Source organism: Pogona vitticeps, chromosome 3, assembly GCF_051106095.1.
Source record: "Pogona vitticeps strain Pit_001003342236 chromosome 3, PviZW2.1, whole genome shotgun sequence".
NCBI classification, from domain to species: domain Eukaryota; kingdom Metazoa; phylum Chordata; class Lepidosauria; order Squamata; family Agamidae; genus Pogona; species Pogona vitticeps.
The window spans coordinates 167376190-167393632 of record NC_135785.1 but is presented as its reverse complement, the minus strand read 5'-3'; the positions used below and the strand labels follow the sequence as shown (position 1 = coordinate 167393632).

General features: G+C 40.7%; 1 protein-coding gene across 2 annotated transcripts in view; it reads left to right on the top strand.

Moving 5' to 3' along the window:
* The window catches only part of GAS6 (growth arrest specific 6), a 66964-nt gene that overhangs the window by 13996 nt on the left and 35525 nt on the right, over positions 1–17443 (top strand). For both annotated transcript variants that reach the window (XM_072994581.2, XM_072994580.2), the window contains exons 3-4: positions 11339–11363; positions 12317–12379. In XM_072994581.2, the coding sequence (XP_072850682.2) occupies positions 11339–11363; positions 12317–12379 (88 nt within the window). The remainder of the gene's footprint in view (positions 1–11338; positions 11364–12316; positions 12380–17443) is intronic.

Sequence of the window (17443 nt, the reverse complement as noted above, 5' to 3'; positions counted from 1 at the left end):
TATGTTTCAGTGTCTGTAACGGGACTTACCGTAAATGTTCAGCTTTGGCTGACCACAGTATCACTTGGCAGATGGCAACCTAAGTATGGTGCCTATATTTGTAATAGTGTCTTGCATCCCCGTCCCCTTTTTTCAGTATTTTTAAAAATGGGCTTCTTACGAGGGCAGCATTGACTGAATGATAAAGATAGTAGCAGCCATATTTTTTGAAAAGGATGTTTGCTAGTCAGAGTGATGAGATCAGTTCTAATAGTGGAAATATTTAGATATAAATGGATATCTAAATGTTTATTATTAATACATTAGAGAATGAGGAAGGAATGTAATAGTGTTTAGGGCGTGGAGGGTTAGAGGAGTGTAAGATGTCTTTGGTTTTTGTTGGTAGACGTATGTTGTCTAGACGTAAATATCATTGAAAATACAAACCTAAGTTTAGCCATCTTGACAACAGTTACTGTTTTGGCTTTGAGGTACAGTATAAATCTTTCAACTTTGGTTTAAAAAATTATCTCCAGTAGATTTTAAAACATTTGTTTTTGAGGACTTTACTTCTTTCAAAAATTGTAGTTTTATGCATTCTTTAATGCTGCTGTAGTTTTATGCCTTAAGAGTTTTTAGAATGTTTCAGTGTTCTAAGGGAATATAATACCAGGAGGGTCTATTCCTGGATGGGAGAATGTCAGTAATTTGTCCAGGGCCATCAGCTTCTTCCATTTATGAACTTCTGTGTACTTCACTTAGCTCAGATGTAGAAAGAACAGTCTCTGTTAGTAAAGTAAGAACTGGAGTAGCCACTATGGCTGTTGACTTAAATGCACAGAAAGTTTAAGTAGGTGTAACCTCTTGATCCTTTCCACCTGTGCCCTGCTCCATGTCATCTCATTTTGGGGGGAATGCTAAAAGTCCAGATCTCTTCATTATCAAGAGCCTAACCTTTTGTGGCACCAAGTTTGTACGATAACTACAGAAGCTCATGCCCCTATATTTCATCCTGTTAGGGTCCTTAACCTGACAGCATTGAGGCAGGGAGAGAAAAGACTATAATGTGCCTAAAATTGGGGGGGGGGGGCTGGGAACTAGGTCCCAAATGGTTGTTGCACAGTTCACATGGACTTGAAGTGGGGATAATTTGATATAACTTTGTGATATGTCTTGCCACCCAGTTTTCTCATCTATACCTTTATTCATGCTGAAGTGCATATGTGTACACACAGAGACACACACAGAGAAAGAAGACAGATTTTATTCTCTACCCGTTAAATACTCATTATGTTTAAGGGGAGCTGAATTCATAAATTACAGGGAGTTTGGGAAGGGTACCTCTTCTAGAAAATGCCTTCAAACTTGACAGAGTGAAATCATCTACTGTCATGTTCTCAAATGTGCCACTTCCATTTTCTTATTTGAGCAAATGGGAGCTGTTTTATTTCAGTAAGAGAAAAAATCCCACTTTTCCAGTAATATGCAGGGTGGATTAAAATAGATGATTAAAATAGATTTTTTTCAAATCAGATTTTTAAAATTTATATTGGATTTATTTTAATGAAATGCTTTTGGAGGAAAAATCTGTCTAAAGATAATTGTCTGGTTAATCATATAAATCATAGAACAGTGAAGTTGGAAGGGTCCTACAAGGCCATCAAGTCCAACCCCGGTCAATGCAGGCATACAATCAAAGTGTATCTGCCAGGTGATTATATAAGTTTTTCTTGAATGTCTCCAGCATTGAAGCACTTACCAACTCCTGAGGTAAATGGTTCCACTGTCATAATGCGCTAACAGTTAGGAAGTTTTTCCCGACATTCAACCAAAATCTGGCTTCCTTTAACTTGAGCCCATTGTTGCATGTCCTGCACTCAGGGATGATCAAGAACGGATCTTGCCCCTCCTCTGTATGACCGCTTTACAAATATTTGAAAAGGGCTATCATATCACCCCTCAGTCTTCTACCCAATTCTTTCAGCCTTTCCTCATAAGGCTTGGTTTCCAGCCCCCTCATCATCCTTGTTGCCCTCCTCTGAATTTGTTTCAGTTTGTTAGCATTCTTCTTGAAGTGTGGTGTCCAGAACTGCATTCCCTCTGTCTGTCAGGGAGGTGACCTGATCAAAAAATGAGATCAAATTCGTTTGGCAGGATTTGTTCTTGAACAATCCATGTTGGCTTCTAGTTATTGCTGCATTGTTTTCTAGGTGCTTGCACAATGGCTGTTTTATGATCTGTTCCAGAATTTTGCCTGGGATTGATGTCAGGCTGACTGGTCTTTAGTGCCCAGGTTCCTCTTTTTTGCCCTTTTTGAATATAGGGACAATATTGGCCCTCCTCCAATCCTCTGACACCTCACTCGTTCCCCATGATTTCAAGAAAATAATGGATAGCAGTTCTGAAAGTTCTTCAGCCAGTTCCTTCAGTACTCTCAGATGCAGTTCATCCACCCCTGGAGATTTGAACTTGTTCAAGGTGGTAAGGTATTCCTTGACTGACTGTTTATTAATCTCCAGCTGCAATCATGTGTCCTTGCTACTTGTCAGTACTCATCCTTGGTGGCCTGGCCTTCTTTCCACTTCCTGTACATGTATTTTTTGGTTTTTAGGTCCTCCCTGAGTTTTTTGTGAAGCTATACTGGCCTTTTTGCTTCCTCCCCCTTTTCTTCTTGTTGGAATTGTTTGTAATTGTCCCTTTAGAATTTCTTCTTTTAGAAACTCCCACCCTTCTTGGACTCCTTTTCTTGTTAGGATCTCTTGCCATGGGACCTTAAGATACACTATAGTTCATTCAGCATGAAATAGAGCTTAGTTATGTAGCATGAAGCTGTATATTTATGGAATATTTAGATTTTTTGGTAAACTCATTCAGTTAATCCAAGTTATCTAAGCTGAGAGAACATGCACTTTATCACAGTAAAAACTGGATAAAATGTTCAGGGAAAAAATCCCATCATTGTTCTGCAAATCTATGTATAAACAATGAACACATTACAGTAGGACCACAGTGTTCTCAGGGGATTGGATTCAAGCCTCCCCTCAGAAGCTGAAAAATGTGGATGTAGTGAACTCTGTACATTGCATGGTTTCTGGATCCTTCTAGTGTCCACTTCTGGTAAATACACCTTAGAAATATATATAAATCTATATTTCGGGGGGTATTACTTTCAAGCAGCAGATAAGTGAATCAGAGGATTCTGATTCCACGGATGTGGGGTTTTCTTAGTGTGCCTCGCTTGACGAGGATAATCTGTTCCAGCAAAATCGCTGTAGAACGAAATCATCATCAAGCAAAAGTAAAAATCCCATTGAAATGCATTGAAAACCGGTTCAATGCATTCCAATGGGCGAAATACCTCAGTGTCCAGCGAAGATCCTCCATAGGGCGGCCATTTTCCGGTGCCTGTAATCTGTCCTAAAACACAGCGGGGAGCCATCTTGCACAGCGGGTGGCCATTTTGAAGACCCGACGATCAGCTGTAAAGATCGTTGTAAAGCGAAAAATCGGTTCCCAAAGCAGGGAACCGATCGTTGTAAAGTGTTTTTCCCCTATTAAAACATCGTTTTAAAACTTCAGCGTAAAGCGATTTCCTCATCTAACGAGGTAATCGTCAAGCGGAGCACCACTGTACCTTAAATGCTACATTTGTTAATTGTTGGGAAGATAGTTTGCTTTTTAAAAAGATATTTTGTTTAACCACTTGAGTTAATAAACATTGATGTTTAAGTAGATACAAGAATATGTATGCTATATATTGTTTTAGTTAAATAAAACAATTTAAGTAATTTTTCAAATATGAGTGATTAACCTATTCAACTAAAATCAGTTCTGATATAGCTGCTTTACTCACCTGACAGATTATTATTCTAAGTATGAAATCTTCATCTGGTTACAAATATTAAAGATTATTGAGTCTTACTAATTAGTGATTTAAATAATTATTTAAATCATGATTTAAATTTATTTGATGTAGATCAAACCCACCCTGGTAACATGGGTGAATGTGAGTCTTAATTAGTCCTCTGTCTTTTCCCAACTCATTTTGTTGGATGTGAGGGTTAAACTTGCTGTCCAGGGAGAAGCATTAAATCAAACTTTTCACCAAACAATACAGGTTCAAACATGGAAGAAAAGAAGGGAAGGAAGGAAACATACATAGACGCAGTGAGAAAGAGAGGGAGAGTCGTGAAAACAGTGGTTAAAGGAGGATGTTATGCCCTGCTTTTTTGTTCCATAAAATAAAAATATTTTCTCACTTGTGGTTTTTAGTAATCGGAAATCTGTCAGAGACGTGAAACAGCCTACAATCTGTGCTAAAAATAACGGCTGTTTTGAATTCTGCTTTTCACTCCCTTTTCTTCAGATTTCAACTTTATTTCTTACAATGGGGCATTAAATTACAACCAGACATACAAAGTTTAAGTCATAGGTTAAATCAAACCTATCCAACTTACAATGAGTGAAACATAGCCTGTGAGACCACCTAATCCATGGTACTCTTTCTTCTCTTGTCATCTCCGCATCTCTTTCTCTTTCCCATGTTGGCAAGTTTTTTACTTACCTTCTTTTTCTTTATGTGAAGGAAGGTGATTTTCACCAACCATGCACATTGGTTTATAAGTTTCAGACGTGAAAATGGGAATACTATGATAGTATGAAAACATTTCCTTGGGAATGTTTTGCCCTCTTTGAATCTCTCAGCAGCAGTTGTTGGTCTAGTGCCGAGCAGGCTCTAGGTCATCTTCCTTTACATACAAAGAATACAACGCACAACTCTTCCGATGAAGAAAAGGCCACAACTTCATCAGTTACAACAGCAGTTCCTCCTGGCCCAGTATTGGAAATGCCTCAAGATACCCAAATGCTATCTTCATATTGTCCAGATCCAACCCCAATGTCTCGGTCTGTCAACAAACATGTGACAAAGTAAGCAAGGCCCATAGTACCTGTAACAACCAACTGATAACCCTCATATCCAAGGAATAAACATTGAATTGTATCACCAAACCACCACCATGAAACAGGGAGGGAAGAAAGTTAAAAATGTGGAGTCAAAAAGTGGAAGGAGCAGCCTCCTGGCTCCCATTATGTTGGAGCCCACTGTCCTCCCGTCTGCCTGCCCACAGATGAATTCAAGTTTTCCTGATGGCCAATTACAGACAAGTAGGGAGAAATCCTACCCCACTGGCCAATAGGAAACCAGCAGAGCGGGGATCCCATCCATTCTCAAGAAGCTACATGGGAGCCACCATGCTAGCTAGCTCTGGCCCCTTCTCACCTTGCTACTTGCCCAGGGCTCCCACTCCAGCAACAACTGGGGAGCCCAGATAGTCTGGGTTCCTGTTTCTTACGTTGATTGTAAGGTCCAGTAGAGTTGGTGGCAAATTTAAACTGAATGAGTAAAAGATACAAGAAGAGTGTGAATATTTACCATAGAGAATGAAGTTCTATAACATTTCTTTAAACAAGTATATAGTAAGTATCTAAGTAGGAAATTTTATTAAATAACGCAAGATAAATGCCTCTGAAAAGTAAACTGGTACCATTATGGACCTAGTATTAATACTAAATGTTAAAAAAAAATCCAAGAAAACATTTAAATATCTTAGATATACATGCACATTGATATTGTATGGGACATGAATAAATCATAAATATTATGATGGTTTTGCACCTCTTTTTGAATAATCAACTGGGAAAATATGTTTCAAGATAGGTTGCAAAATGTATTACAGTATATCCCCAGGTTAGTTATGTTAAATTGTTGCTAAAAACAGTGGAAAAGGATGAATGCAGGGAAGCATGTACTGTACAGTATTATTTCCATAGGTGCTTGCCTGGATTTTTTAAAAATATATAATTTTGTTTTGGAGATTTGGAATATGGTTTTGGATGCCACATCTCCTCTTCCATGTTCATGCTTGAATCTCTAATGGCCAGTCTTTTGTCAATTGGATGGAGTGGAAGAAGCATGGGAAGAACAGTTCCATGCAGGTTTATGTACATACGTAGTTTGGGGATAGGGCTTACCTCTAGTACTGTATTCATCTGTACATACATGTACATCTGTACATACAATAGTACTGTATTCATCTGTACATACATTTGTTGGTGGATGTATCGTACTTTGTACTGTAGTATCTTGTGCCCTAGCTTTGAGGCAAACATGAGTCAGTCCTTTGTAGCCACTGGCCAAAATCCTATTCCGTAACTCTGCTGGTGTAGTGAGAATGATTTAATTGGCAGTCACAGATGGTTGCTAAGTAGAGTCCTGCTTGGATTTCCTGTTTTGCACAGGTTGTGTACAACTATCAAAGCAGATATTCCTTAGTTAGCAGCTATCTACTGCTGCTGATGACATCATCTCTGTGCAACAGGGGTATCATCAGTTATATTGGTTGATACCTGTGAGGTTAGCTATATGGTTTAAAAGTGTCACAAGCATTAGTCTGAACTTTGGGGAGAGCATCCCCTGAGAGGCTTGTGGTGTGGAAGCAGAGAAAATGAGAGAGATAGAAATAGGAGTGCCTTTCCCTGTCACATAACTTGATTGAGGAGAAGAGCAGGATAGTGATCTGAGAAGCATGTGAAAGGCTCCTGTTCCTTAGATTGACCTGGTCCAGTGTGAACACTGAGGCTGGGGTGGGCAGAACTGCTGGGTCTTATGGTGACTGCTCTGAGCATATGCTGAAGTACTGTCTCTTTAAGAGGTGTTTCATATGTCATGGGTGGGCAAATAGTAGCCCTCCAAAAGTTGTAGTTCTGCAAACCCAACAGCCTGCGCCAGAAAAGCCAGTGGTGTGGAAGTTGAAGTCTAGAAATACCTAGAGGGCTACCTATCACCCATTCCTGTTGTAAATGCTCAAGATGTGTTAGCTCATTGTTACAGGAAACCTGGATTCACATCGCCACTTGGTCATGGCAACTCACAGAGTGGGAGTAGAGATGATAAAGCCACTTCTTAAATATCTCACATACCCTGAAAGCCTTATTAAAATCACTGTGGTGCAAATGTTAGTAGAATGATTGATTGGCTGGTGGTTCTTGGTGAGAGAGTGGAATAAGGAGACTGCAGATTAAGTCAAAAGAGTGACTTTGTACCATTTTTTAAAAAATGCATCTCCTCTCTGTGACTTTTTTCTCCACAGGAAGGAAAAACAACAATGGATAGCATTTTCATTTGAAAGCCATCAGGCAAGGCAAAGAGGAAAGGTTTTGAGAGGGAAGGCTATGTACATATTTTAAAGGGTAATTGCAGCTTCTAACGTGTTATTAATTTGGGATCTGAGTACTTAACACTCTAGCTTTCTGTGTTAACAAAACAATATACGTATTTAGAAAATTAATTTTCACTAATGAGCACTGTCAATAAAATGGACACCTTCTTCACTTCTTCTTGAGACAGATTAGCAAAAATGTGCCCATTATTAACACAATTCCCTGATAACATACAAATGTATGCCATGTTTCATGTGTTGTGGGCTCATGTGTAGTTTGTGGATTAGATGGTTTGCTTGAATTCACTTTTTGTTTCAATTTTTTTTATGCTTGTTGCATTTATTTTGCTAGTCTGCATTGTGGCAGATTTGTTATAGATGGCTTCATAAGCATCCATGTGTGTAAACTCTTGGATTTAGAATTCCCTTACACTTCCAAGTAGGGACGTGAAGGCGCTGCGGGTTAAACCGCAGAAGACTTTGTGCTGGAAGGTCAAAACACCAGCAGTCATAAGATCGAATCCACGTGACGGAGTGAGCTCCGGTCGCTTGTCCCAGCTCCTGCCAACCTAGCACTTCAAAAGCATGTAAAAATGCGAATAGATAAAGAGGTACCACCTCGGCAGGAAGGTAACAGCGTTCTGTGTCTATTCGCACTGGCCACGTGACCACAGAAACAGTCTTCGGACAAACGCTGGCTCTATGGCTTGGAGACAGGGATGAGCACTGCCCCCTAGAGTTGGACACAACTGGACTAAATGTTAAGGGGAAGCTTTACCTTCACCCTTCCAAGGCTGCTTATTATCCAAGAAATAAACATGGGGCAAAACATAGACCTTGGAAACATTACATTTGGAATGCCAAAACTAAAATCTAGCATCTAGCAAGCCTGTTATAGTTATAATAGCAGGGGGATTTTGGGTGTTATAGTCCAAAAATGTAACTTTTCCAAGCTTTTTGAAAGTTATGGGTTCCTCTTTGGCTCTCACAAACCAGTCACTCTTTGAGTAATCAAGGGAACTTAAGGGAAGCCAAGTGTAATTCGTGAGAACTAAGTCTGATGCTTAAGATAAGTGATGGCTAACGTTTTTGAGCCTGAGTGCCCAAACTGGGAGAGAGAGAGAAAAAATTCAGCGGGCAATGACAGAAATGGAGGTGGCGGCAGTAGAAGTGGCGGTGGAAGGGGGAATCCTGGGCATGGAGGTGCCTCCAGACCCCACTCTTGATCCGCCTTCAGTTGTTCCCAACCTCCAACAGTGCCAGCTGCTCCAGATCCTGGCCGGCCACCTGTCAGGGTGCTAGCACTGTGGCTGCAGCCTCCTCCTCAGATTTGGCTGCCATGGGTAGCGATCAGCAACTTATGGCTTGCGTGCCCACAGAGAGGCCTCTCCGTGCCCGCTATGGCACACGTTCCATAGGTTCGCCATTGCCGCTTTAGATTGTCGTGCCTTGACACCGAAAACTCCTCTTCTTAAAAAAGAAAGGCAGACACTTGGGCTACACTCTTGAGATCCCATCCAACTCCATAATTTTGTGATTCTGTGTCTTTTCTGTATTGATATTTATAAATGCTGTTTTGTTGATTGATGTCTAGTTTTGAAATAGCATTACATTTATACTTTGTTCATTCTGGTTTGCTTCTAAGGACGTGGGCCAGTAAACATTTATTTCCATATCGTAGTACCACTGAATCTCACCGTGTGCTCTGTTTTCTGCATAAAAGAAGGTAATCTGGTGCTTTCATGGGGCAAGCTCAACTTTGAACAATGCTAGCATTTTGACCTAAACTAAGTCTTTCCTCTATAGGATGTAATTTGCTCTTCCTCCCAGATTAATCTTTTTGGTACGTATAAGCTGAACAAAAACACCAATCAAGAGAGCTTTGAAAGCTTGAGTAAATAAAAATGTCACGTGCAGAAAGAGGCTGCTTCCAGCTTAACTCTTGCTCTGCCTGCCCCTCCAAGTAAACAAAATTATTTATGTCATGCAGATATTGGAAGCCAAAGATAAAAGTCTTCAGACCGGCATAGAACTGCTCAGGATTAAATGGATAGTGTCTTGTAGTCTAGGGTGACTTAATAAAATGAGAAATTACCCCGGCAAAATAAATACTATTTATACTTCCGTTGTGGCTGTCTTTTGTGATTCTTGCAAAGGGAATCCTCCCCTCACAACACAGAGGTATTGGTCACATGTGGAGTGGGGGAAAAAAGAATAAATAATAAATGGACCCCAATGTATTTTTGCCATTGTTCTGTGTGTGGATGTGTCACCTATTTCTCACCAGGTACTCTCTTTTTGCTTCTGCAAAATGTATAATGCATTTGCTTTGTTCTTCCTTATATTGTTCCATCTCCCACCACTAGTGGTGTTTTAACAGTGATTGGGAGGTAAAAGGTTTCAATTAAACCATATGGTTCATGAATGTAGAGTATGATAAAAGTATTGTTTGGAGCATGGGTACCTATTTCAAGTAATGTTCTGTTGCTTCTTGTTTGCTATAAAGGTATTGGTTCTAAGAGTGGTTTCAGATTAGGCTTTTTGTCTACACCGTTGCCTTGCATCGTTCATTGAATTTTATGGGGCTGCATATAACATAGTATACCATTCCTAATCCTTCCTTGTTTTTCCTCTGTTGATTGTCTATTTCCTTACCATAGAAAATCTGTTAAGAAGAAGGTGGAAAACTGCATGTTGCCTTCTAAGTGTTAGCACGAGGAGCTCTTTGTCAGAATTCAACATATGTTTGTTCTCTGTTCTTTCAAAGCCAGGTCTTTTTAAAACCTTGTTGCTTACTTGACCTGTGAAGTGGTGCTGTAATTCCAATTGTTGTTGTTGTTGTTGTTGTTGTTGTTGTTGTTGTTGTTGTTGTTGTTGTTGTTGTTGTTGTTGTTGTTGTTGCACCACCATGTTTCTTGGCTCATGTCTTAGAAACAACTAACGATGTCTGCAATAAATTTTGAGTTGAGGCACTATTTGGTCTCCACTATAAAGTTGAGTGTGGGAAAGTAGGATGGTCTTTTTGAGAAAAATGTGTTTTCCTTGCAATGATCAAAATTATTTAGTTGAATAGTTCTTGACTCCCGTGTGAAATGGAGCCTTCCCGAGTTCGTATGCCTGTGTTCCAGACCTTGCACACCTGGAAATATTTAAGTAGGAAAAAGAGAAACTGCTTCCTGAAGCTACCAGCACTCCTGCTGCCGTTGCTGATGGCAGATTTGGAAAACCTGTAGCAACTCTGCCAGATAGGAAGGCACTGTTTTCAAGAGGATAGCTGGAACTCCCAGCATAAACTAGGCTATCTGTATGCTGTCCGTGGTTCAAGCATGTGGGCATTTTGCACCAAAATTTTTTTTTTGGGGGGGGGAGTTCTCTTTTATGGGAAACTTAACCCACCTTTGCAATTTGCTTATATTCTCCAGTTCTTTGTGAATGTTCCTCTATCTCTATAAAGAGCAGCATCAGAATGCTGCAGAATAGATACCTTCGCTGTGATTGCCTTGACAAATGTTGTGCAATCTGCTCTGCAGGAACAATAAGCTAATTTGAATTGTTTTGAAGCTGGAATGTTTTGAACAGTGTTTTCTCTATGTGATTTTTCTTTCATTTTACAAAAGGATGGGGACATTACACTGGGTGGCATTATGGTGGTGTATTAAGCTGGAGCATGATGTTTTGGGACAGTGGGAATATTCAGCTCCACAATCATTCTCCATAATTATCCGGAAAGTATTTATTTTTTATTTTTAAGAACAAACTAGTGAGCTTAGTGCTAGATCCCCTGGTCACTGCATTGATACATTGGAGCACTTCTGTACATGGGGGAAAAGATAAAAAAAAGATAGCTGGGGATCACTGGGTGGGCGGTATCAGATAAAGGGAGGCTGTGGTGATGTATTAAATCACATCAAACTGAGGGCCAGTATGATTAGCACCAAAACAATCTGGGGTCTTCATTTCAAGTCTCAACAAGGTTTAGTCACACCCTTTATCTCTGTTCTATCCGTGTGAGGCAGAAAAAGACTGCATTAATACTCAGTTCAGTTATGAAACCATAAGCATGTTTTCAAAAATAGTAATGCAATTGTGGATAAAATATATTTTTCAGTAATTCTGTTTGCTTTTTCTTTCTCCCACAGGACTATTTTTATCCAAATTATTTGGGTGAGTTATTGTTATATTCTGAGTAATTGCAGTCCTTTCCAGGATGTTCTAGGTACACAGTACTCAGAATTGGTTTACCATTCCCTTCTGGGGTCCCTCTAGGACTGCGCATCTGTCCTGAGGCTACACAGGCTGACTCTTCTCTTGAGAGTTTTTGTCTTTGTAGCCATGATACCCAGATCAGACAGCTAAGGAATTTTAAAAGCAGCTTACTTTGTAAAGGGACTCAATTAGCTGGGGATGGGTAAAAAGTAAACGAAGAGTCTATTTCGGTGTGCATGTTAACATCTACGTGTGTATTTCTAAAGAATATCACTGGTGCATCCATTTTTTCAAGACATATAAAAGCCCCAGTCTACCTGATAGGAATGTGCATAGAACTGGGTGTGTCTCATAAATGTTCCCCTGAGCTAAAAAGATCTAAGAGATATATTAAACAACACTTATCTAGTTTTGTTTGCTACAATGTGGTTTTTAATTCCATGAAGTGGACATTCCTTCCTGCTGTAGAAGGACAAGTACATGTTAATGTTGAATTTTTTTTCATATGATATTCCATATCTAATAGTAAAGTTTCACATTACATTCACTTGGGAATAGTAGACCTCAGACCTGGTCTTTCAAAATCTAATTATATTACTGATTTGTTTTGAACTCAAAAATTCTAGAATCCTTGTGCAGCAGGAAGGGGGATTCACGATAATGAAATTCTTCAGCTTTCTGTTTTTGCTTTTGTTTCACAGAGTTGCAATAGCATCTGAGTACTAAGATGCTTCAGCACCTTTGCAACCTCTAGTGGAGAAACCATATTAGAAAGCAGCATTGTAAACTGTGCAATGAACTTTGGAGCCACAGAATTGTGATAAAAATTGTAAACATTCTGTATTGAGAGATTAGAAATTACTTTAATTTTGCACCTGGCTTAATACTGCTTTTTGTGTTTTGTTCTTCAGGGTGTATTCGGAAGTATGGGTCACCATATGTAAGAAATCCAGATTTCCATACATGTGTGCATAGTAAGCAGCTATTATATTTCTCTGTTTTTAATATATATATATATGTTTTGTTTGGTCTGAGCGAGAGTCATTCCAATCCATTTAACTTCATTTACACTCTCTGTTCTCCTTGCCATTCTTCCAGACAGTCTTAATTTGCAGAGTTTTTAAAAATTACTTTTTTGTATTACATCTCTGAGAGTTCCCCAGCCAGCTTAGTAATGGAAGTGCTAAACCACTGTTTAATGTCAGAAAGACAATCTTCACCCATACAGTCTCAGCAAGAGATTGAAAGTTTAAAGTGCATGAGATCCAGATCCTGAACTGATGACTCTTAATCATGGTGTCTTAAAACAAGCAGACTTCTTAAAACTGTGGTTTGAAGTTGGTTTGTTTCAACAGAGCAGTAGTTAAGATTAACTACTTGGCTTGGAGGACCTGGCAAGCTGTGGTGGCTTAAAATAGAGTGAAAACTTTCAGACTCTTCTTAGGAGTCATGTGGAAGGAGGAGAGGGAATATCCATGGCCATGTCTTGCCTAGATTTGCCTGTTTGTTCTTTATGGTTCTGGGAAAACATAAAATATTCCAGAATCTTCTACCTGTTGAAAGAAAAGTGTCAGTAATATGATATTAGCAATATTCCACAGTGTATCTTTAAAAGTAGTTGACAACTCTTATGTTTACACCTGATAATGTACACATGTACCTCTGAATAGGAGCCAACTGTGCAACTTCGTTTGAAAGTACAATCTGAACGGTAACTTTTATTAGCATTGTACAGTGGTGCCCCGCATAGCAACGATAATCCGTTCCGAAAAAATCATTGCTATACGGATTTGTCGCTGTGGGGCAAAAAAACCCGTAGGACGCATTAAAACATGTTTAATGCGTTCCTATGGGGAAAAAACTCACCTTTAAGCGAAAATCCTCCATCTGGCCACCATTTTCGGTGCCTCTAAAGTGAGGCAACACAGCAGGCGGCCATTTTGGAACTGCCGATCAGCTGTGCGAAAATGGGGCCCTTGGGATGATCCCAGGGGAGCGCTTCCCCATGATCATCCCAATGGCCAGGGTGGCGGCGCGGTGCCTCAGTCTCCCTGCCCAGGCTGGAGCTGCGAGGGGAGAGAGAGAGACAGAGAGACAGAGAGCGCCGAAGCACAGCTGATCGCCGGGAGTTTGCAAAGACCGCGGGGAAGCCAGCTTCGCAAACCTCCGCTCATCAGCTGTACTTTGGTGTGCGCGTGCTCTCTCTCTCTCCACCCCTTGCAGCTCCAGCATGGGCAGGGAGACTGAGGCACCGCGCTGCCACGGCCAGGGTGGCGGCGTGGTGCCTCAGTCTACCTGCCCAGGCTGGAGCTGCGAGGGGAGAGAGAGAGAAAGCGAGCGAGAGAGAGAGAGCGCCGAAGCACAGCTGATCGGTGGGGGTTTGCGAAGCTGGCTTCCCCGCGATCTTCGGGGCTCCCTCTCTCCACCCCTCACAACACAGCTGATCGGTGGGGCCTTTGGGATGATCGTGGGAATCATCGCAAAGCAATTTCCCCCCATTTAAAACATCGCAAAAACTCAATTGCTATGCGGATTCATCATTAAACGGGGTGCTCGTTAAGCGAGGCACCACTGTATGTGATGAGGAGTTTAATCTCAGGCATTTTCACAGCAATCACACAAATTCTTAGAGTCCTCCCAGGTTAAAAGGCAGGCAGGTTGGTTTGCCTTCACTCTCCAGCAAGGATTGTGCTCTTAGTTTTGCTGGTATTGAGAAGTGGGTTCAGGATGGTCACTCTGGGAATGAGCCAATTTCTGTTGAGAAGAAGGATCTACTTGGGCCTGAGGATCATAGGGAGGCAGGCAAACAGATAAGCAGAAGACAACACTAGCACCATCATCATGACAGAGGAAGCCCCTGAGATGAAAGGCAGGGAGTCTGTCTGAGTCACCACAGGAAAGATTAAACATTATGTGGAACTATTCTGAGAGAAAAACACATCCAGGATTACTACTATGTTTGCTATAGGCAGCACAAGAGAAGCAGTAAAATGTCCAGGGCATTGTCGCACCAGCAGCTTACTCAACCATGTTTGGAGGGAGCATCAAGCATTCTTGCTCAAGAGAAAGGCCAAAAATTCCAAGCAGCTGACCAGCAAAGGGAGTCAAAAGTACAGAATTCCCTGGAGGCAGCTCATGTCCCCCCCCACACACACACACACAGGAGGCTCAGGCAAACGACCATGGAGGTGGCAGGGTGAGGGATGTATGCAACTGTGAAGTGGGAGTTTCCAGTGCCATCACAAACCATCAGATGCCCTGATGAGGTAGCATTGGATGATTAGACACTCCTTGTTGTGCTCTTCAGTGCAGTTTTCCAGCTCTTGAGAATCCTCTCATGGACCTCTGTTTGCAAGACCAGAGGCTGCGCGCCAGCTTAGAAGGATATCTGGGTTAGATTGACAGACCTGCTTGCTGCTCTTTTCCATTTCTGCCTGCCCAGTGCCAAATACTTCAGTTCTGACAGTAGCACTTGGTCTTCGTTGTGGTATTCAGTACAAAAGTACTTTGGCTCTAAACCTTGAAGATGCAAAGTGCCCCCAAGAAAGGGAAATGTGACCACCTGGAAAAAATATGTCTTTTGTTTTGCTCCCTGCTTGCTCCTCTGTCTCTGACACACACTGCTTTCTGCCTGGACAGAGCTTACTGTGCTAATTTTCAGTGCAGTACTTCAGCCGACCCTAACTCCTGTTCTTTAAGTGGCTTTTCTTTGGTGCAGTTCTGTTAAGTGCAAAGTTTGGAGTGGTTAAAGAGGCTATGGGAAGGTCTCCCATATTTCTAGGAGGATAGTGCCAGGACAAAAGCAGCTTGAAAGGCAAACTTTGAAAGTGTGTGGCACAAACATTGCTGAAGCTGTCTGAATTTTAACAGGCTTAATCCATACTTTAATGTTGATCATGCCTCCAGATTTCATAGAGGTGTATGGCAAAACAAAAAAGTTGCAGCTGCTTTGATTTCCCAACACTTGTCACTAGGAGAAGTCATGCTGCCTTTGTAGAGCTGAATGAAAAAACACAGGAGAAACGTGGACACTTCGTTTTTATGAAACCAGATCTTCGGAGGAGAGGGGGGGAAATTCAGCTGACCTATTATGTAATGTTTAGGCTATACTGTGTTTATATTGGAACGTCACATTTCAATATCATTTTAGATCAACAGATTCATGCTACTTTATGACAGTACTGCTTGTCTTTGGTTTAATCCCTGTCTCTTGGTTGGAAAATAATTTTCCAGTTATACATTTATAGCAGATTCATATGGTGACAGGGGAAAGGTTAGGAATACAACAAATTTTTCTTAGGATTTGAGTTTCCATTTGTTTTAGTGGCTTAGCATTTCCATCTCATGGAAAGTAGTAAAATTATTCTTTGTTTGCAGGTCAGAAAATGCAGAATTGTGTTTAAGGTTGCTTTGATCTCTCCATCTCTAATTTTTGATTCATTTTGAAGAAAGTATTTACATGGTTGTTGTAGGTTTTTCAGGCTGTTTGGCCGTGTTCTGGAGGTTTTCCTTCCTAACATTTCACCAGTCTCTGTGGCCAGCCTCTTCAGAGGACAGGATTTAGAAGTCTGTCTGTGTTCTGGGATAGTTTGTGGGATAGTTGAGTATTTGTAGCTGTGGGAACAGCTTTTTGTCCTTTTCGGGAGATTGGGTGATTATGGTGATCAGGGTGTTTTTTGTTATGGGTGTATTTTTGTGATAAGGGGGAGATGATCTGTCATTGTGATTGATAGGTATCATTAGCTAGTCTATTGTGTGCAGTGATCACCTGACCTTGTGGCTGGGTAGAATTTGTTGACCTTTTTGCAGGCTGTAATTTTCAGTGCTGGGAGCCAGGCTTTGTTGAGTTTTAGTAATTTTTTTTTTTTAGTAATTTAGTTTTTTCCCCTAAATGCAGGCAACAAGTTACCTTTCTTAAAATGAACGTATTAGGGTTTTTTTTCCTCTTCAATTTAAAGTCTGGAATAGTTTTAGCAGAGTGTCATAGCATTGACCATTGTCCCTAACTCACCCGTCCTGCCAAGTATACTAAGCTTTTCATAGAAATACAGTGGTGCCTTGCTAGACAATGATAATCCGTTCCACTGAAATAGCTGTTTAGCGAAATAATTGTCTAGCGAAAAGCATTTCCACATTGGAATGTATTGAAACCTGTTTAATGCGTTGCAATGGGGAAGAATCGTCGTTGTCTAGCGAAGATCGGCCATAAGGAAGCCGCTTTGCGAACTGCCGATCAGCTGTTTAAATAGCTGTCTTGTGAAGCTTAAGTCCCGAAAACACCCGTTTTGCGAGCATGGAGGGAGCTGTTAAAATAGTTGTCTAGCGAAAATTGGTTTGCGAAGCAGGGACAAAACATTGTCCAGCGAAATTCCCCCATAGGAATCACTGTTTTGCGAATTGTTATGTCGCGATCACAAAAAGTCAATGTCTAGTGAAAAAACTGTCATGCGGGGTAACTGTCTAGCGAGGCACCACTGTAAGTGGATCCAGATAGCATTCTGCTGTCTTTTCAAAATCAGAATCCATGAACATACTGAGAGTCACCCAAAAGTTTTCAGATGTGGCAGTAACTTAAGTTTGGGATGAATAAGCTGCTTCTTCAACTTCCTCAGTTGATGGCTACAGAACAATTTTACCCACTATGGAAGAATCTTTCCTTTTTTTAATTTTATTTTAATATAAACATAAACATGAAATACACAAATCAAAATACAATATGACTGTGTTCCCCACCACCGTAGATGGGACCTCTTCCTATAATCTTCTTCCTCCATCTGTATTCTTCCTCTTCTTTTATTGTTCTCTTCTCCAGAACTTCATTGATTCTTGATTTGGAGCGTTCCCCTTTCTTCTTGTTAATACCTATTCCAAGAATCTGCCCCATATTTCATAAAAACTATTCTTTTTCAACTCTCCTTTCTTAACCTTTAAATTATAAGTTAATTTATCATTTAGAGCAGTGATGTCGAACTGTGGCCCTCCAGATGTTCTTGGACTTCAACTCCCAGAAGCCTTCACCACCACCTCTGCTGGCCAGG